Genomic DNA, 21,363 nt, shown 5'->3' with positions numbered 1-21,363 from the left:
TGGACTCATTTGTACTGCTTCAGTCTGATAGTGACTCATTTACCACTAATCTAATTTTAGAAAAGTATTTTTTTTCTAAAATCTTAAACTTCTGGTTTTCTGTGGTGTGACTCAGTTGCTGTCCTTATATTAAACCACAGTGACTGTGATCATTAGATCCTAAACTTTTACTGCCAGTGCTTCCTGTAGGGAGCAAAAGTATTGAGAAATAAGAAAAAAAAATCTTCAAAAAAGTTAAAGGGGTACTGAGGGGAACTAAACCCAAAACCCATCCTTTCTCTCTCACCAACCTATTTATTTGTCTAAATATCATTCATAAGCTATAAAGAGCAGTTTCCCTCTTTCAGCTGTCACTTACATGCAGGGAGTGAGAGAAAGACATCATTATCAGATCTACCCTGTCTTTGTGCAAATACCTCACTGAGACTAGCCCCCACCCTCCTGGAAGACAAACACCACATGTTTTATGTTTTGTCTGGCTTAACAGCAACACCTTCCCTCCCCTTCCCTCCCTGTTTGAGGATCTTCCCAGCAGAGAAGCCCAATGTCTCCTGTGAAGATTCTCAGTCACAACTCAGCACATAATGCTGCTCTTTGCCTGCTGTAGATCTAATCACTGACTGCTGCCATTCAGAGCATAGCATCATTTATTGCTTGGGGGAAGGATAGTTTGAAAGAAAAGACATGTAGAGTGGTTTTACAACAACACAGCATGCACACAGATAGTAAAAGCAATTGGCTGGCAGTCATTACACATAGCTGCACTGACTGCTGGGAGTGGTAATCTGGGCTGCAAGCAAGGAAAAATTAATATTCAGGAAACAACAGGGGCTGTAGGAGCTGGGAAAATCACAAGGAGAACTTCAGAGGACACAGAACAGGTATTGGGGTGGCTTTGGGCATTTTTTTCCCTTAACTTCTCCGGAGCACCTCTTTAATATACTGTATGTAAATTGCTAAATGATATAACCTAAGGCATATATATATATATATATATATATATATACACACCAAGGTTATTGTGAAAGAGATAAATCAGAAAAAGCCTTCAAAGGGACCCTGTTAGCAGATGTTACCCTATATAAACATGAACAACAGCTTATATAGGATAAAATCATCTTACTTACTATGTCCCCATGTCCTCAGGGTCGACAGTGATAGCAATGAAAATAGGCTTTTTAAGTTGTGCTGTATGCTAATTAGCTCTAAGTAGTCCCCGGGGTGGTGCCGCATTCACAGGTAGTCACTGCGTTCTGGGCTGTAATCAAGCTTACTGTGGTGTGATTTACAGCCTGGCCACCTCCAAAGCCATCAATTTTCTCCCTGAGTTATTGGAGTTATTTTTAACAGCATTTAGAGATATGCTTTACAGCATAAAGCAACAACAGACCAGACCAGTCTCATTCACATTAATTTGAAACACTACTGGACATTATCTGTGACCTTTGCAAAGGTCATTCTACAAGGAGAGGAAGGCTGAGCTCTGAACTTCAGTTATTGTAAATGGTCTCTTGTCTATCTACTTGGGTCGCTTTTCACTGTAATGCTGTACAGATCTCTTTCCAGCAACCTCCTGCTTATGATCATAGACAGAACAGGAAGTCTCAACTTAGTTTTAGGCCTAGTGGCTAAAATGAAAACGGCAAGCTTTCAGGAATATTTCAAAATATAGAAAGTAAAATGGAACATTAGAAAAACATCACCAATAATTCTTAAAATATATGTTTAACATAACACTTGTTCTGAATAATAGGTTTAACTTTAACTCATGATTGTCCTTTGGCAAGAAACATTCCATGGAACTCCACTTGCATGAATACTTGTAGAATTGTATTCGCAATCCAATATTTAAAAACAACGAGTGACATTTCGGTCAAAATAGACCTTCCTCAGACCTGATTGCTGCGGAAGAGGTGGGTGAAGTCAAGGAAATCGGACAGAAACCAATGTGGAATGGCGACCTATAGTCACACCTTGTTTGTAAATAATGGATTGCTAATAAAATTCTACACACTTTCACTGCAAGTGGTGTACCGTGTTATTTTCTTCATGATATTAAAAGTATTGGGATCCTACCTGTGCACCCACAACCTCTAGAAAGTGCCGTGTTTTCTACACTATCTTTTAAAGTACATCATATCTGAAAGTATTTACAGTAATCATTGCTTCACATCACAAAATATCTTCGTATAATGTGTACATGGACATATTAAAGCTTAATAAAGAGCTACTACATGATGACTTAATATATGGAACTTCATTATATGTTTTTGCAGGGGAAATTACCTGTTCTGCTCTTGGGCCGGTCTGAAGACCTGCGTCCAGGGGAGTTTGTCGTTGCCATTGGAAGCCCATTCTCACTTCAGAATACAGTCACAACAGGTATCGTGAGCACTGCACAACGTGGTGGAAAAGAACTGGGCCTTAAAAATTCTGACATGGAGTACATACAGACGGATGCTATCATTAATGTAAGTCTCCAGAAGGACAGTTTTACAGACAGTTGTAATATTGCTCAATTTTGGCCTTTTCTAAAGGTGTTGTTTGGTCGTGTTGCTGTAGTCCCTCTCATTTGTCTAAAAATATTCACACAATATAAGACCAGGTCATAATAGGAGTATGTAGTGTAAGGTAGGATTGAGGAACACATAACAGGATGCTGAGTTTGGCTGTTATGATATGAATGTGAGCCCATTCTAAGGGGGGTAACCCTAACATATACCCCAGTATGGTGTGTGTGTGTGTGTGTGTGTGTGCATTGTTGTCCTGGCTGCTGTGTCAGCACTGGTGCACCAGTTTTCACCCTTCATTGTTAAGGACTAGCAGCACCACCAAACCCACCAAAACCTTTCATTGACATATGTTAACATTGACATAATCATATTGACATTGATAGCCTGCTTACAGGATGAGGACTCCAGTCCAAGTGATGGCAAATGTAGGGCTCAATACTGACATTGGGGTCAATTTGGTCCTTGGGCCAGTGAGCAGACCCTGAAAGATGGAGGCAACTGTGCACTTTACATGATGGAATAATGTTCTATTTAGTATATTTTTGCATTAATTTTAACGAAGATAAATGGGCACTCTCATTAAAAAAATTTTGCTGTTTGCACTTTGATTAAAAAAATGAAATTTTATTTGTGGTTAAAGCTGCCACTAGGTGTCTCCCTACTTGTCCAGAGCAAATTTCCCCCCATCTCTTGCACAGACTTTGGACTCCTGGCAGAAGTCCAAAATCAGGAAATGCTGAGGGGGGGTATGTGCAGCCTTAGCCAATCATAGATCATCTCACACACTGAACTGGTCTGGGTAGCAGAGTGCAGGAGGAAGTTCTCCTCTGTATGGCTTCAGATGATGTCATATCTGCTAAGGGAACGCCCCTTCCTAGTCTGTGAGTCTGACTGAGACTGAGCAGAAAATACAGAGCAATATCAAGGTAGAAAACTAACAAATAATAAAAAATAAAGGCTGGGGGTGGTTTATCATGATGGGGGCAGTGAACTGGCGGGATTATAAAATTGAACAAGATCATGATAGGTATTCTTTAACCCCTTAAGGACTCAGCCCATTTTGGCCTTAAGGACTCAGACAATTTAATTTTTATGTTTTCATTTTTTCTTCCTCGCCTTCTAAAAATCACAACTCTTTTATATTTTCATCCACAGACTAGTATGAGGGCTTGTTTTTTGCGCGACTAGTTGTCCTTTGTAATGACATCACTCATTATATCATAAAATGTATGGCGCAACCAAAAAACACTATTTTTGTGGGGAAATTAAAACGAAAAACGCAATTTTGCTAATTTTGGAAGGTTTTGTTTTCACGCCGTACAATTTATGGTAAAAATGACATGTGTTCTTTATTCTGAGGGTCAATACGATTAAAATTATACCCATTATTATATACTTTTATATTATTGTTGCGCTTAAAAAAAATCACAAACTTTTTAACCAAATTAGTACGTTTATAATCCCTTTATTTTGATGACCTCTAACTTTTTTATTTTTCCGTATAAGTGGCGGTATGGGGGCTCATTTTTTGCGCCATGATCTGTACTTTTTTTTGATACCACATTTGCATATAAAAAACTTTTAATAAATTTTTTATAATTTTTTTTAAAATAAAATGTATTAAAAAAGTAGGAATTTTGGACTATTTTTTATTTTTTTTCGTTCACGCCGTTCACCGTACGGGATCATTAACATTTTATTTTAATAGTTTGGACATTTACGCATGCGGCGATACCAAATATGTCTATAAAAAATGTTTTTTACACTTTTTGGGGGTAAAATAGGAAAAAACGGACGTTTTTCTTTTTTATTGGGGGAGGGGATTTTTAACTTTTTTTTTACTTTTACATTTTTTAACATTTTTTTTTACACTTGAATAGTCTCCATAGGGGACTATTCATAGCAATACCATGATTGCTAATACTGATCTGTTCTATGTATAGGACATAGAACAGATCAGTATTATCGGTCATCTTCTGCTCTGGTCTGCTCGATCACAGACCAGAGCAGGAGACGCCGGGAGCCGCACGGAGGAAGGAGAGGGGACCTCCGTGCAGCGTTATGAATGATCGTATCCCCGCAGCAGCGCTGCGGGCGATCCGATCGTTCATTTAAATCTCGAACTGCCGCAGATGCCGGGATCTGTATTGATCCCGGCACCTGAGGGGTTAATGGCGGACGCCCGCGAGATCGCGGGCGTCGGCCATTGCCGGCGGGTCCCTGGCTGCGATCAGCAGCCGGGATCAGCCGCGCATGACACGGGCATCGCTCCGATGCCCGCGGTTATGCTTAGGACGTAAATGTACGTCCTGGTGCGTTAAGTACCACCTCACCAGGACGTACATTTACGTCCTGCGTCCTTAAGGGGTTAAAGGAGTTATTTAGAATTACAAAAAAATAGCAGTTGTCTTCAACAAACAGTCTTCCGTTTGTGTGTGGTATTGAATCTTAGTTCCATTGAAGTGAATGGAGTTGTAATGCCACACAAAACCTGAGGAAAGGTGGGGTGCTGTTTTTGGAAGAAAGCAGCTAGGTTTGTTTGTTTATTTTAAATCTTGGATAATCCCTTGATCCTGGATAAAGTTGTAATGATAACTTTATTTACAGAACAAATACACACAATACAAGTGATAACCGATCAGCAGTCAGGTCCAGCATGCATTGGCAGGAATGTGTGTGTAATGACTTGTTTACACTACAACACTATAAATAGGCAACATGTATAAAATCTCATTTTGATTGTTTCTGAATTGTGTGACAAGCACATGACAATAGTACTGGTGCAATAAGGATTTAATACACTGAATTTATATTTAAAACATTATTTATATTTAGATCACATACAAATCAAACTCAGTTAAAACAGCAATTTATACTTGAGTATTATTATGGATTATGTTTTACATATTTACCATTTTTTGTCTGTGCTTTCTACTACAAAGGGTTGCCCAGGGGTATAAAAAAATGATAAAGGCTTTCAAGTAGTATAAAATAATAAAGAAGTACTAAGCCTACCTTGAGTTTCATAGCTGCCATGCCAATGCTCCCAGTCCCTGCCTGTCACCACTGCTTTCTGACAAAGCATCATTCCCCCGACATGCTACAAAGTGCTTATGTCTAAGGTCCCATTCACACTGAAAATGTATGCCCGGACAAACTCCGAGCAGAGATTCTCGGGGCAGAAGGCATAGGCTGCGCTAGAATTTGTGCCATTGCTATTGACTGCAATGCATCTCACAGAGAATTCCGCTGAAAATTTTTTTTTTATGGAAATTTTGCAGCAGAAATTCAACAGCACAATTCCTGCAGATGAAATTCCACTGCATAATTCCATTCATAGCGATGGGAGGCTGCTGTAAAGTGTATTCCATCCAGAATTGTGGAAATTCTGAGCAGATATTCTCAGTGTGAACGAACCCTTACAGTCTGCAGTCAAAGTGACGAACCCTTTCTCCCTTCCTTAGGGTATATTCACATGGCAGGCATTCCGTAGACAGCGGACACTGGCAGAATATGCCACCACTAGGACCACTCTGAAATACACGTCTCTATAGACAGCAATGCATTTCCAAGCAGACACGTAAATTCTTTCTACGGAGGCCAGAATCTGAATTTCCATAGCAGTTTCCGTCGTGGAAATTCCACTGTGTGCATGGTGCAACAGAATCCCATTGAAAACAAACACAATTTCCACCGTCTGGGAAATTTACTGATCGGCGCTAGTAAAGCACTGTGCCCAATCACTGAGACAAATGTGCAGTGACTCACTGCTCTATAGTTCTCTCTCCGCCTGCCTGGCACTGATCTGTGTGATTGGGGCAAGGTAGGAGTGGAAGCTGAAAAGGGGGAGTAAATCATACATTTGGGAACATCTGTTCCAAATATCTGACCAAAAAGTTAAAGGGGTTGTGCGCTGCCCTGACTTTCGGAGCTCCGCTCACAGCGTCCGGAAGTTCATTACTCCGAACGCTGTGTGCGGGCTTCCATGTTCGCGGCTGCCGGGCGTGACGTCATGCCTGGCCCCTCGTGACGTCTTGCCCGCCCCCCTCAACGAAAGTCTATGGGAAGGGGGCGCGTGACATCACGCCCGGCGGCCGCGAACACGGAAGCCCGCACACAGCGTTCGGAGTAATGAACTTCCGGACGCTGTGAGCGGAGCTCCGAAAGTCAGTGCAGCGCACAACCCTTTTAATGGCTACATTACTTTACATTCTCACAGCACTTAGGTTCTGCTAATACTTTTATCCATAAAGCTTTCAGGATTCATTGTATGATGGATCCAAACAAGGTTAGCTTGCACAGGGCGCCTGAACACCTAAGGCCGGCCCTGGTTACATTTACACCAGTTATTTATTTATTTTTCTGAGCATGCTCAGTAGCAATACTAGATGAAATAACAGTTACTTGAGTCACCATAGACTTTCATTTTAAATGACTACATCTGTTAATACATCTGTTATTGATGATGGGAAAAAAATCCTGCATACCCGTCTTTTTTCTGCTAAAAAATAAAGCAAATTCAATACAACGGACAATAACAGAGTACAGCGGAGATTATTAAAAAAAAAAAAAAAAAGAAAAAGCCAAATTACATAAATGGGATCTGTTACCTTCTTTTTCTCATCTCGGTTGCTGATTTTTGTAATGGAGATGAGCAACGGAAATGAAAAACGCCGATGTGAACCCAGCCTAAATGTGACCCCTGTTGGTTTTGTAGACAGTTATTTTATTGGCTCAATGTGACATAACAGGGAAGAATGGCTGAAATGTACATAAAAGAGACAATAATGAAAGCTCTGTATAATATTCTAATATTTGTTCTGGCTGCTTTAGCTGAAGATGATAGTAACAATGAGTTTGTTTGCTTTTCAGTATGGGAACTCAGGAGGCCCTCTTGTGAACCTGGTAAGACAACCTACCTTCTATGCCCTCAGGTATTGGTTATGTATGTCAGCTTATAAAGTGTTGTCTGAACATGTTGCCCAATACGGCCAAGAGGTTGGCAGAAGGTTTGTGCATTGGTATTACATTACTCCGTGGTTCAAATACGTATGGTTGGCAAGACAAACACAGGGAGGTGATGTAAATGGCTGACTAACCATCTACAGACTATTTTATTTTCCTAAGCTCCACAAATAACTTTAGGTTTAATAAAGTTTAAAGTGTTTGAATTAAAGGAAAAGTTTTTATGTTTCTGAGGGGAGGGTGAGGTGGGGGAGGGGTTGTCATAAAAAACAGTAATGTATTGGGTAAGAAGCTTGACAGTCCTGGTACACAAAGTTGACTAAAATACATAGGGGAAGATTTGTAAAAACCTGTCCAGAGGAAAAATTGCTGAGTTGCCCATAGCAACCAATCACATCGCTTCTTTCATTTTTCAGAGGCCTTTTCAAAAATGAAAGAAGCAATCTGATTGGCTGCTATGGGCAACTCAGTAACTTTTCATCTGGACAGGTTTTGATAACTCTCCCCCACAATGTTTTCCAAACAGTGTGTCTCCAGTGTGCAAAACTACAACTCCCAGCATGCCTGGACTGCTGGAAATGACCTGTTTGGAATACATTTCAAAAAATATAGCTGGGGATTTAGCAAAACCTGTGCAGAGTAAATGTGGAGGCCTTTTAAAAAAAAAAAAAAAAAAAAAAAAAAAAAGTGTAAGAAGGGATTAGATTGGTTGCTATGGGCAACTGCATCACTTTTCCTCTGCACACATTTGGATTACCACCCTATAATTACAACTCTATATATAGGTTTCTTGTTTCTATTATTAATGGTAATTAAAGGGGTATTCCAGGCAAAACCTTTTTTTTTTTTTATATATATATATATATATCAACTGGCTCCAGAAAGTTAAACAGATTTGTAAATTACTTCTATGAAAAAATCTTAATCCTTCCAATAGTTATTAGCTTCTGAAGTTTTCTGTCTAACTGCTCAATGATGATGTCACGTCCCGGGAGCTGTGCATGATGGGAGAATATCCCCATAGGAACTGCACAGCTCCGGGAACGTGAGTCATCAGAAAGCAGTTAGACAGAAAACAACAACTCAACTTCAGAAGCTAATAACTATTGGAAGTATTAAGATTTTTTAATAGAAGTAATTTTCAAATCTGTTTAACTTTCCGGAGCCAGTTGATATATAAAAAAAGTTTCGGCCTGGAATACCCCTTTAATGGTAGATGCTCTGTTATTCATGCTGACCTGCCCTCTAGGCCTTTTTTCACCAACCAGTTGTCAGTAAGTACTATTATCTGCAAACAGCACCAGGTATTGTATAGCATTACTAGACCTTGGTACTAGGGTGAACGATCTATCACTAGCAGATAACGGAAATAGCCCTGAACTACTATAATGTGCGGATAGCTGAAGTAAGTTAGCTTCTGATCGCAGGGGTACGGCTGCTGGGGACCCCCGTGATCTCCGCCCATGGCACCCGAGTCATCCGGTGCACGGAGAGAACTTCGCTCCATGTCGGATGACTGGAGGCCACAGTCTCCACGCCCCCTTAATTCATGTCTGTAGGAGAAGGTGTGACGGCTGTGTACTAGCCGTCTCGCTACTCCCATAGACATGAATGGATGGGGTGTGGTGTGACATCACCACAGGGAAGCCCCAGGATTCCGTTAACATGAATGCCGTATCGTTGACCCGGAGATCGCGGTGGGACCCGCGGTGATCAGACATGTTATCCTCTCCTTTGGATAGGGGCTAACATGTCTAGGGGTGGAGTACCCCTGTGGAATCTGTGTCTCTTCAAACTGCATCTGTCATATCACAGAAAAAAATAATGCTACTCAAAATAATGATACTCACTAAGTCATGCAGATTCTTTTTTTATGTGTCTAGCTCAGGAAGGGCATGTCCATCCAATCACTGCAGGCTGCCCTGTAACCCCCTCCTTTCTGTTTTCATGCTGTAGTATAAAAAGACAGAAATGAGCACAGAGGAGTGCTACACCCGCCCGCACTTATTGGAATTTGTCCCAGCCTGTGCCTAAGCTGGGACAAAGATGATGCTGCAGCATTACAGGATCATGTTATGGATGGTATGGGGACCCCCTAGTGATGTTTTTTTGATAACCATTATTTCTTTAAAAAAAACAAAAAAAAAAAATTTTTAGAAATATATTACAAAGGTTAATGTTTTGCCAAGATGTACAACATACAGTGATCCATCAACATACAATGGTAATTAGTTCCAAATGAACCATCGTTACTTGAATCCATCGTATGTTGAGGGCTCTGTTCAATAATAATATAGAATGTTATACTCACTTGTCCCCGCCGCTCCGGACCGTCACCACTGCCCTGGATCGTCGCTCTCCATAGCCGTCATCATGTCGCTGCGCATTCCACTCCTATTGAATGTCGGTACGGCGTGGGCGGCGACGTGATGACGATGAAGGAGAGCGATAGCAATGCAGCAGAGCCTTAAGAGGACAGTCCCGAGTGGCGGGGACAGGTGAGTGACACTCGCCAGAGCACGCGGGGCACATTAAATGGCTATCCTGCAGCAGCTGAAGCAGTCTGCGCTGCCGGTTAGGTGTTTATGCGATGGCCCCGACATACAAAAGCATCGTATGTTAATGCCGCCTTCAACATGCGATGGCCTCTGACTACACATTATAGTAGTTCATGGCTGTTTTTAAAGGGAGCATATGACATTAAAAACACTATATTTTGTAGATAGCATGTTATAGAGCAGGAAGAGCTGAGCAGATTGATATGTAGCTTGTGTGGAAATATGCTGTATAACTTGTCATTTATTGATCTAAATCTCTGCTTATTGTGCTCAGGAGCCTAGTGGGTGGACCTAATTGACAGCTATCTATGTATATGAAGTCACACAGGGAAGGCTGTCAGTCACTGATCAGGACCGCCCACAGAACTCCTAAGCCCAAAGTATGCAGACATATAGGTCAAGACAGTACGAGTTATGTACTCTGCCTCCAGATATCTTATCCCCTATCCAAAGGATAGGGAATAAGATGTCTGATCGTGGGGATCCCGTCACTGGGGACCCCTGCAATCTCTCCTGCAGCACCCCGTTTCTCAGCTGGACAGAGCAAGAATGGCTCTGTGGCTGATGACGGTGATGCAGAGGGCAGAGTATCACGACCTCACTGCTTCGCCCCTTGTGACATCATGCCCCACCCCCTTAATGTAAGTCTATGGGAGGGGGCGGAGCCGTGACGTCATGATACTCCATCCCCCGCATGGCTTGTCAGTCACAGAGCGATCCTCTCTCTGTGCAGCTGAGAAACGGGGGTGCTGCAGGAGAGATCGCAGGGGTCCCCAGTGGCAGGATCCCCACAATCAGACATCTTATCCCCTAAACCCCTTTAAAGAGTACCTATCACCAAATAAACTTTTGTAAACTAACTCAGGCTATGTTCCCGAACTACTCCTAACACCCCTACCGCCATTTACATTTTTTTCAAGAGCTTTAAAAAGCCTTGTATCTTACCGTTCTTTTTGCTCACATAGTGTAATCTCCGAGCAGGAGAAAGTGGGCGTTTCCCAGCAGGCATGACATCATTAATGCCTGCTGGGGGACCACTTCTGCCCTCACATCTTTGCTGCGATGAATAGAAGACCTCAGGCTCTGTGCAGCTTTAATCTGGGCAGCTTTCAGTGAAGCTCTGTGCAGCTGTCAGTCAAGCTCAGTGCAGCCAGAAGCACTTCCTGAGTTTGGTCTTTTGCCAGGCGGGAGGAGACCAAACACACTGTATTAATTGCAACAGGGACCAGAACAGCGCCACATAGTGGCCAATTTTTCTATTACATTTTAAACATATTTATGTTGATAATTTTAAAAGCAAGTGAATGGGAAAGTGTCTGCTAATTACACAAGGAACAGTATAGTAAAAGTTTTTTTGGTGACAGGTACTTTTTAATCTTTCCCCATAAACCTATATACCAATCTTCTCAGCTCCTCCTGCTCTATAACACGTAGCCCATAGAATAGACTCTTTTTTTCTTTTTTTTATGTGACTTCTTTTTTGTTCATCGATTCTAGGGTAACACTTTACGAAAAAAAAATTTCATTTTAACACTTTCTAGGGTGGCTCACAGGCATCTCTTGGATCTGGAAGTGGCTTGTTGTGTACAAAAAGTTAAATATTTTTTCTTCTTTTTTTCATGTTCTCCATACAAAATCAGGCTACTTGAATAAGCCCCAAATGTCTTCTTGCTTTAATATCATAATTGTTTCTTTGTTCATTAGCTTCATGTAAATATTTGTATTTTTACGAGGCCTTTTCAGCCAAAAGAACAGCTATGAATAAAATACAGCCTAATATAATCTTAAAAGATAAACCACTTCATAATGAGTAAAACGATGCTCAATACTTGAAGCCTTCATAGCTTATTTATCAGAAAATAAAGGTTTGCAAACTATCATGTACAAAATGTGAAATGTTGTTTCCGCCATGCACTATAGTATTTCTGTTGGATTTGCCTACCACGCTCTTTTAACCAACATTTTATTTTACTTACCACAGGACGGTGAGGTGATCGGAATAAACACTCTAAAGGTTACTGCTGGCATCTCTTTTGCTATTCCATCAGATAAAATCCGCAAGTTTCTTGCCGAGTCACACAGCAGACAGTCCGCAGGTGATTTTGCAACCTCTGTCCTTTCATGGGCAAACTTGCAATGAATAGTCACCATTTATTACCACTGATAACAACAACCGCAATGGATGCCAACCTACACACTTACAGGCTGAAGTTTGAAGGAAAATAAACATGAAATAAATGGGTTGTTAGATGAAAGAGGAGGTAATGATACATGGCAGAGTAGTTAAGGCCCACACATGAAAATGTTCCAAACCAGATGTTTATTAGGGATTTACCAAAATGGATACAAGTGTGTGGTCCAAGCACTGATCTGGTTAACCTCCCTACCAAACACACAGATCCTGACCTTGTTTTGAGGATTCATTCTCCATTCATTCGCTTCTATGTCACCAACCTCCTATCTTATAACAAAAGGCATAACAAAGTCACACTGCTCGATATGGTAGCATATTACTGTTATGCATTCAGCAGTTTTCAATGCTCCCATTTATTTTATGAAGAGGACAGAGCATACCCATTCTTTTCTTTGGCTAAGAGCAGCGATTTGAGGCCCATCATTCTTGGCAGGATTGTATGACAAAAAGTATATGGACAAATCATGAGAACAATTTGTAAGATTAGACAATAATGGTGGATAAGAAGTTCAGCCATTGGCTGTCCGGGCATGCTGGGAGTTGTAGTTTGCAACAGCTGGCGGCACTCTGGTTGGGAAACACTGGCATAGGTTATGGTGCAACATTCCGTGAGTTGAAGGTTTAGTTGGATAAATACCGGCCATTGCATTGCCGGTATTTTTTAATATAAAAATACTTGCAGGGTGTCCAAAATACCAGCTGTGCCAGTAAAATACCAGCCAGGTGGAAACCCTAGTCAAGAATTAGGATACAGAGTTTGTAGTTTATAAAAAAAAGGAAATGGTTATTTCAGATTGTATCAGTGATGGTTTTCAGGTAATAGTAAGTGTGTCAGTAAACCCATTCACTCATTACAATGCAAACAAAAAATCGGAAAACCAGTATAATGACACATTCAGTCCGGCTACATCTGTCGAGAAATTGTAAATCAGTTTCCATTGATCAGTCACATTCATTACACTGGGGGCTGGATGCCACATGGAATAATTTCAGGTTGCATTGACTTCTGTAGTGTTCTCAGCAGGCGCTACAGTTGATGTTCATGTGCACTGACTCTGAGCTATAGATCTGTTCACATATTAATGATTTTTATAGTACATCTCTTTAAAGGACAAATAGAACATAAGCTCTTACTGGCCTGTTCTTATAGGATGACTAAATGCAAAACTCACTATACTTATGCATGTTTCTCAAATCATGTATGAATAGAAGAATGCAATAAAATTGTAAGATCTCGAAGGGTTAATTCTCCCTGAGATGTTGTTTAGCCTGGTAGCTGAGTTACGACCCTGGGCTGCAGCAGAAATCAGGCTGAGCTTCACTTGTGAGCTGGACATAAGTCCAGCTCACACCATGCCTGATTGCCTGTGAAAGAACTTTCTTCTAGTAACTAGCGTTTATTGTGTCTGTATTCTGAATTCTAGTTTCTGATATAGCTCGGCTCTTGACCTCTCTTCCTCTCTTGTGTTTCAGTACTTCGCTTACTTCAGTGTTTGACCCGGTTAGCCTGACTCCGAGTTCTGTGTGTTTTTGTGTTTAGTTGTATTTTTGTTAATTGTGTGCCTCCAGCTGTTTCCAGATCTCTTCAGCTTTTGTAGTTTATTGTTTTGACTTTTGACTGTCCCTCACTTATTTTAGGAAGGGACCATCTTCGTGGTTGCGGAACCGTTATTTAGGACGGGTACGCAAGTAGGTAGGGAATGGGCAAGTTTAGGGCTGAACTCTATCCCTTCCTGATGTGACAAAAAGGATATTTATGGTTTCATATATCCAGTTATAGAAAACCTCTGACAAGTGCAAGAGTCACATCCCTCAGACCAATACTTTAGCTAAAATAAAGGGACTGATGCACTCTGCAGAGCATCTTGCAGCTTTACCTTCTATCACCTCCTCTTTGATTTGCATTATCCAGAATATAGCTGGTGACTAATAGAGCTCCGCAGAGTGCCCATGTTCTCTTGTTAAAGCCTTCAGTGGATGTGTTAATGATCAATCATAACTTTTGATATATTTAGAATGTGCCCCATCTAGTCTGCCCAACATCCTGAATACTGTGAATAGTCCCTGGCCCTTATATGAAGGATAGCCTTATGCCTATCCCATGCATGCTTAAACTTCACTGCATTTGCAGTGACCACTTCTGCAGGAAGGCTATGGTATGAATCCACTATTCTCTCAGTAAAGTAATACTTCTTGATATTACTGCATAAATCTTCAGCATATGTAGTACATATGAACATACCCTTAACCCCTTAAGGACTCAGCCCATTTTGGCCTTAAGGACTCAGACAATTTAATTTTTACGTTTTCATTTTTTCCTCCTCGCCTTCTAAAAATCATAACTCTTTTATATTTTCATCCACAGACTAGTATGAGGGCTTGTTTTTTGCGCGACCAGTTGTCCTTTGTAATGACATCACTCATTATATCATAAAATGTATGGCGCAACCAAAAAACACTATTTTTGTGGGGAAATTAAAACGAAAAACGCAATTTTGCTAATTTTGGAAGGTTTTGTTTTCACGCCGTACAATTTATGGTAAAAATGACGTGTGTTCTTTATTCTGAGGGTCAATACGATTAAAATGATACCCATTATTATATACTTTTATATTATTGTTGCGCTTAAAAAAAATCACAAACTTTTTAACCAAATTAGTACGTTTATAATCCCTTTATTTTGATGACCTATAACTTTTTTATTTTTCCGTATAAGCGGCGGTATGGGGGCTCATTTTTTGCGCCATGATCTGTACTTTTTTTTGATACCACATTTGTATATAAAAAACTTTTAATACATTTTTTATCATTTTTTTTTAATAAAATGTATTAAAAAAGTAGGAATTTTGGACTTTAATTTTTTTTCGTTCACGCCGTTCACCGTACGGGATAATTAACATTTTATTTTAATAGTTCGGACATTTACGCACGCGGCGATACCAAATATGTCTATAAAAAATGTTTTTTACGCTTTTTGGGGGTAAAATAGGAAAAAACGGACGTTTTACTTTTTTATTGGGGGAGGGGATTTTTCACTTTTTTTTTACTTTTACTTTTACATTTTTTTACATTTTTTTTACACTTGAATAGTCCCCATAGGGGACTATTCATAGCAATACCATGATTGCTAATACTGATCTGTTCTATGTATAGGACATAGAACAGATCAGTATTATCGGTCATCTCCTGCTCTGGTCTGCTCGATCACAGACCAGAGCAGGAGACGCCGGGAGCCGCACGGAGGAAGGAGAGGGGACCTCCGTGCGGCGTTATGAATGATCGGATCCCCGCAGCAGCGCTGCGGGCGATCCGATCGTTCATTTTAATCTCGAACTGCCGCAGATGCCGGGATCTGTATTGATCCCGGCACCTGAGGGGTTAATGGCGGACGCCCGCGAGATCGCGGGCGTCGGCCATTGCCGGCGGGTCCCTGGCTGCGATCAGCAGCCGGGATCAGCCGCGCATGACACGGGCATCGCTCCGATGCCCGCGGTTATGCTTAGGACGTAAATGTACGTCCTGGTGCGTTAAGTACCACCTCACCAGGACGTACATTTACGTCCTGCGTCCTTAAGGGGTTAATCAGTATGCTCTTTCATGCTTTTCCATTTCCATTCCAATACTCTTCTATTAAATCACCACTAAATTTTGTATGTGTTTTTATAATCTTAACTTATAATTTTATAGGCCAGGGAAATAAGAAGAAAAGATACTTGGGGATAAGGATGCTGTCTCTCAGTCCAGGGTAAGAACCACACCTAATTTTATAGATGATGTAACATAGCAACATAGTTTGTAAGGTTGAAAAAATACAATTTTCATTGGGTTTAACTTAGAAAAGCATCCAGACCCCCCTTAAACCTGTTTATTGAGTTAGACATCACGACATCATGTGGCAGAGAGTTTCATCGCCTCACTGCTCTTACAGGAAAGAATCCCCATCAGTGATGATGGTGAAAACTTCTATCCTCTAGATGTAGAGAATGTCAATTTGTCATGGTTACTTGTCTAGGTATAAATAGACCCCTAGAAAGATCTCTGTATTGTCCATTCATATATTTGTACATTGTGATCACATTGCCCCTAAAACATCTCTTTTCTCCAAAATAACCCCAAATTTAAAAATCTGTCTTGGTGCTTTAATCCACCCATTTACATATATCCTCTCCTAGTCACAGTATCCTCATTTTATGTAAATGCATTTAAGCGACAGTTGTCAAAACTGCTGACAGTAATATACAGAAAAAGATGGGGAGCAGTGTAAATATACATTATGCAACCTGCGAGCCCTCTCCTGACCTGTGTGATCTCCTGATTGGACACTAGAGCCATCACTCATAGCTGAGAGGAGGGGCCAGGGAAGCGCTAATGCAGAGAGCTCGTTGCACTTCTCTCCCTGTTCTCTACATAGTGCTGTCATGGCTCAAAACTGCTGACAAATTCCCATTAACGTTTGGGATAACATTTTCACATTCTGCTGTGCAGTCCATCTGTATATACAGAAAGATCAATTACCATGGTACCTACTGGTCTAGTAGAATTTAAATTTTTATTTTTTTTTGTCATTGCAGCAAAGTAAAGGAACTGAGGGAACAAGTAAGGGATTTCCCTGATGTGACCTCTGGAGCCTATATTGTAGAAGTTCTTCCAGATACACCAGCAGAAGAGTAAGTAGAGCAAAAATAGACTCTTACCTCTATATTTACCTCACCTTCTTCCTACATGAGCCCAAATGTTTAAATATCCACACCCTCTAGATGTTGCTAAGTGTCATCCTGGCACCCATCAGTTAGGTCAATGCACTCATAATAGGGCGTTTTAATGCCTACACAGCACCATATCCTTAAAGAGATACCTCCATGAATTCAGCACTCTTCCTAGCTGTTAGATGAGGGATAGAAAGATATAAAAAGGCTTATGCCACTTTAGATGGTATGGTATCCACATACAGTGCCATGTACAGTCCAGTCATATAAAGTGACATGACAAGTCTGGCTCATATAGTGTCAGTATTACACCAAGAAAAGATAGAGCTATCCAATACTTGTTGAAAATCAATGATTTTTATTATTATTATTGTGGTGGCCTAGTACGGGAGTTGTACCCCTGTACCCCTGCTGCCCTGTCCAGCATCCTCCCAAAGTGACCCCTGGGCCCCCTCTACACCTGTCCCCTTGTTTATATTTCTCTATTGCCTGTATTATATTGAATAATGTTTATAAAAGGTGTTATAGCTTTAAGAATTGTTAACATCTGATTACCAGTGTCATGTGAGTGTAACCCAGTGAGGTATCAGTTATCATGTGACCTTAGAGGGACCTATGGGACCCCTCAGAGTCTCCCCCATATAAGCCTTGGGTGGAGCCTCTGCTCTCTCTCTTCTTTCTCTTTATGCCGAGTTGCAGCAAGGTCAAGTCCTAGAGGGTGTCTGGAGTCCATAGGAGGCCTCAAGTCATTCCAGCAACCACAAGTCTACAAGTAAGCTACAATTGGGGTATAGTCAGTTCAATTCAAGTCAGTCAAGTCAAAGTCATCTGTCTTCAGTCAGCGTGGCCTGCAGCAATATTGTCCCTGAGGTCTCTGAAGTCACTGGTCACCTTCGTGGGCCTGGCTAAGCTGTAAAGACTGTTCCATATGTCACTCAGTAAAGCTACTGTTGTTCGTAACTTGGCGTCAGAGTCATTGTTGCCCCTGTGCCTAGCCCAGGATCCAGCGGTATACCTTCGGGTGGTATTATGGATAAACCACACCATGGCGTCACAAATACAAGGGGTTAATGCCATTTGCCCCTAGGGTAATTCCATCTGCCCTGCATCACACCCTCTACCACATTATCAGATTAAAAATCACATATGAGGTATAACAAACAAATAATTCCAATGTAGAAACAGCAGGGTAATACTGGGCTACAAATAATAGGTAAAGTACCATTGCATCATCACATAGGTGAGTAATTATTCTAGGTCAAGTACGGTGCATATACCACACAATAAATAGACAGTGCTTATACAGCATATACCAATTATACCTAAACCTCCTGTGGATAATACAGCAAACAGTCTATATTCAATGATGTGTGATTCTTCATAAGGCTGCCCACATAAATTGATCCTATCTAGTAAACCAAGATGTATTCTTAAGTCATCTCACCCATGATCGTGAAGCCACCAGTGTGACCCCGGACCCCTACAGCTGCTGTTTCGCTCCTCCTTCTTCAGGGGTCTCATATAGTGTCAGGTAACATTTACTTCCATATACCGAAGGTATGAATCTTTGTCACTACCTACATTTTTAGACAATGCCCATTCTTGAGATTGGTTGCTGATCATCCCAGATGCCTCAAGTTGTATATCTTCTGCTTGCAATAGTTCCCACAATCACTGTGGTCTTGCATAGATGGCCATGCAGATTCTACTCTATTTAGTTGTATTATTCTACCCACATTCTGAGTGGCTTGCTTGGAAAGCATGCTCAGTAGCTCCATGTTTTTCCACCTGTAATGCTCAGTATGGCTGGGTTCACACCACGTTTTTGCAATCCAGTTCCCGTGTCACGTTTTTTTGGAGGAAACATATCGCTAAAAACCGTACTAAACTGTATACAACCGTATATGCCGGATTCCGGTTAAAAACCGTATTATGATAAAAAACGAATATACGGTTGTATACGGTTGCATACGGTTTTACACTAAAAACACTCCTAGATAGAAGATTCTAGAAGCTGGTGGAACTTTCGGAGGCAACTGCGCATGTGCAGATTCGTAAACCAGATTGTGAAAACCGGATGTAACCGTAAGTGTATCCGGTTGAATACAGTTCTCATCAACCACCATTATATAAAAAAACAGATACGGTTTAAATACGGGTTTTCAAACGGACTTCAAACCGTAGTAGACTACGGTTTGAAGTACGGGAAATTAAACGCTTTTAACCGTAACGGATACAAAACATATGCAACCGCATGATACGGTTAACATACGGTTTGCAATACAAAGTCAATGAGCGGTTTGCAATACGGTTCCATACGGTTTTGACGCTCAAACCGTATACGGGAACTGTATTGCAAAAACGTGGTGTGAACCCACCCTACAACTGAATAGGACACTTGCCAGGCATGCACATCAGCCCTGGAACTGTCCTATTGATCCCCTGTAAGCTGTGATTATTAAAGCGCTGCATGCATGTCATATATTGAAGGGAAGCTTCTGCCCACGTAGCTGCAGAAGCCAGAGAAAAAAGAGCAAAGCAAAGGCAGCAGGAAATACAGCAGAGGAGTTGAAAATAACCCTTTCGGTTTTGAATACCTGTGGTCCAGACTAGTTGGTCTCCCAGGCAGGAACATTTGTTACTCTACCCCTTTAACATTTTTTTTTCTTTTTCTATAAACTACATACAATTTGCTACATGATTCAAAAACTATGGACAACTCTTAAATAGATTTTTAGGTCTTACTATGTATTTATTATGGTGTGTGTGTGTGTGTGTGAAGGGGGGGGGGGGGCGGGGACGCATTTTCTCTATAGGTCTTTATTAAAAATGATGCCTATTTTTGACTCTACAGCCTCTGTAGTTTGCTGTGTGTCACCATGTTTTCTGTACTTGTCTACAGAATATATGATTCTCCTATACCGACTGCCTTGTATACGCTATCCTCTCTTCCTAATCTGTGTGAGCTGTCCTTCATGGTTTCAACCCATTGTTCTTTGAATTGGTGTGTAACTCGCTTACTCCCTGCTGCTATTTCCAACACAGAGAGAGCATAGGTGTAGCAGCTAAATGGTAATATGAGTGTGGCTCATATAACCATTGTTATACCTAAACGCAGCATTGGTGCTACACAGCTACAGTGAATTTGGGTTTGTGGCATCAGTGGTGCTGATGTTTTGTGTTTTAGTTCCTGGTGTGAGCCGTAATAATCTCAGATTAATCTAATCTTTCTTTTTATCTCAGGGCTGGGCTGAAGGAAAGTGATGTGATAATCAGCATTGGCAGTCAGACTGTGACATCCAGCAATGATGTCAGTGAAGCCATAAAACAGGAAGGACCGCTACGTATCGTAGTACGCCGTGGGAATGAGGATATTGCCATTACAGTGACACCAAAAGAAATTGATTTATAATGGAAGAAATGAGCTGGTTTCATAGGTCTTCCAAGCTATAGATCCAAACATTGACATTGCACTTGTGAGGACACTGTGTATAAGCACTGAATATTAGTGATCCCCCCTCAACCCAAAAGTCCCCTTCAGCTTTTGGTTACAGAACCCTCTTCCTGTGCAACTTCATGACCCCCCGATTGGTGTGCGCCCTTCTCAGAATAACATGCTGGTTTGTGTGTCTTTAAGGGGTTTTCTCTCTCTATGATTGTTTTTTTTACAAACAGCTAATAACAGTATACTCACCTTACCAATTCCCTGCTGCTACTATGATAATACTTCCCTGGTCCACGTGTCTTTGTTCACCAGGTTGCAGAGACGACGTGGCACTGAGGTCTCTGCTGTGCCAGTGATTTCTTGCAATGGTCACATTGTGATGACATTGCTGGAGCTGGGTAAAACAGAGACTGGCATTGGGGCCAGGGAAGCTTTGGCACTGGACTGGCAGGGGGTTGGTAAGATGAGTATTATGCCTTTTGTTATCTTATTCTATTGTCAGCTGTTTGAAACTCCCCTTTAGCCAAGGGAGAAGTATGACTCGTACAATAATAAAGACCCAATTGGTCCATCAATTATATTTTAAATGTATATTCTGATGTTCTTCATTGTTTTATCGTGTTTCTGCCTGAATTCATTTTCCTCTGAAACTTCCTTGAATTTTTGGGAAACTGGAAAATGAAACAATTTTATACCAAGTGTTTAATGACAGATGTGGAGTCATACCTTTGCCAGGCAGCACTTGGCAGGAACTACAGGAAGACAGGATTGTCTGCATGTTCTTTATACTTAGCTAAATAACTTAGATCTAAAAATGTTTCAAAGTGTGGTCTAGGCTGAAGTAAGTTTGTTTAAGGATTTGCGACAATTTAAAATTGTTGCATTTGATAAATCAGCTGCAAAAATTAAAGCAAATTTGATTTAATCTTAATGGGGTACTCCACTGGCCAGCGTTCGGAACTAAATGTTCCGAACGGTGTTT

General features: G+C 41.0%; 1 protein-coding gene across 1 annotated transcript in view; it reads left to right on the top strand.

Moving 5' to 3' along the window:
• Nucleotides 1–20,972, top strand: part of HTRA1 (HtrA serine peptidase 1) — a 33,542-nt gene extending 12,570 nt beyond the window's left edge. The window contains exons 5-10 of the mRNA XM_056529717.1: nt 2,277–2,471; nt 7,386–7,418; nt 12,018–12,132; nt 15,918–15,975; nt 16,802–16,897; nt 20,180–20,972. Coding sequence (XP_056385692.1) covers nt 2,277–2,471; nt 7,386–7,418; nt 12,018–12,132; nt 15,918–15,975; nt 16,802–16,897; nt 20,180–20,348 — 666 coding nt within the window. The 3' untranslated portion in view covers nt 20,349–20,972. The remainder of the gene's footprint in view (nt 1–2,276; nt 2,472–7,385; nt 7,419–12,017; nt 12,133–15,917; nt 15,976–16,801; nt 16,898–20,179) is intronic.
• Nucleotides 20,973–21,363: the final 391 nt, after the last annotated feature.

This window comes from Hyla sarda, chromosome 7, assembly GCF_029499605.1.
Source record: "Hyla sarda isolate aHylSar1 chromosome 7, aHylSar1.hap1, whole genome shotgun sequence".
NCBI classification, from domain to species: Eukaryota; Metazoa; Chordata; class Amphibia; order Anura; family Hylidae; genus Hyla; species Hyla sarda.
Note: the sequence above shows the minus strand (reverse complement) of the source record. Positions and strands in the feature narration are given on the sequence as shown.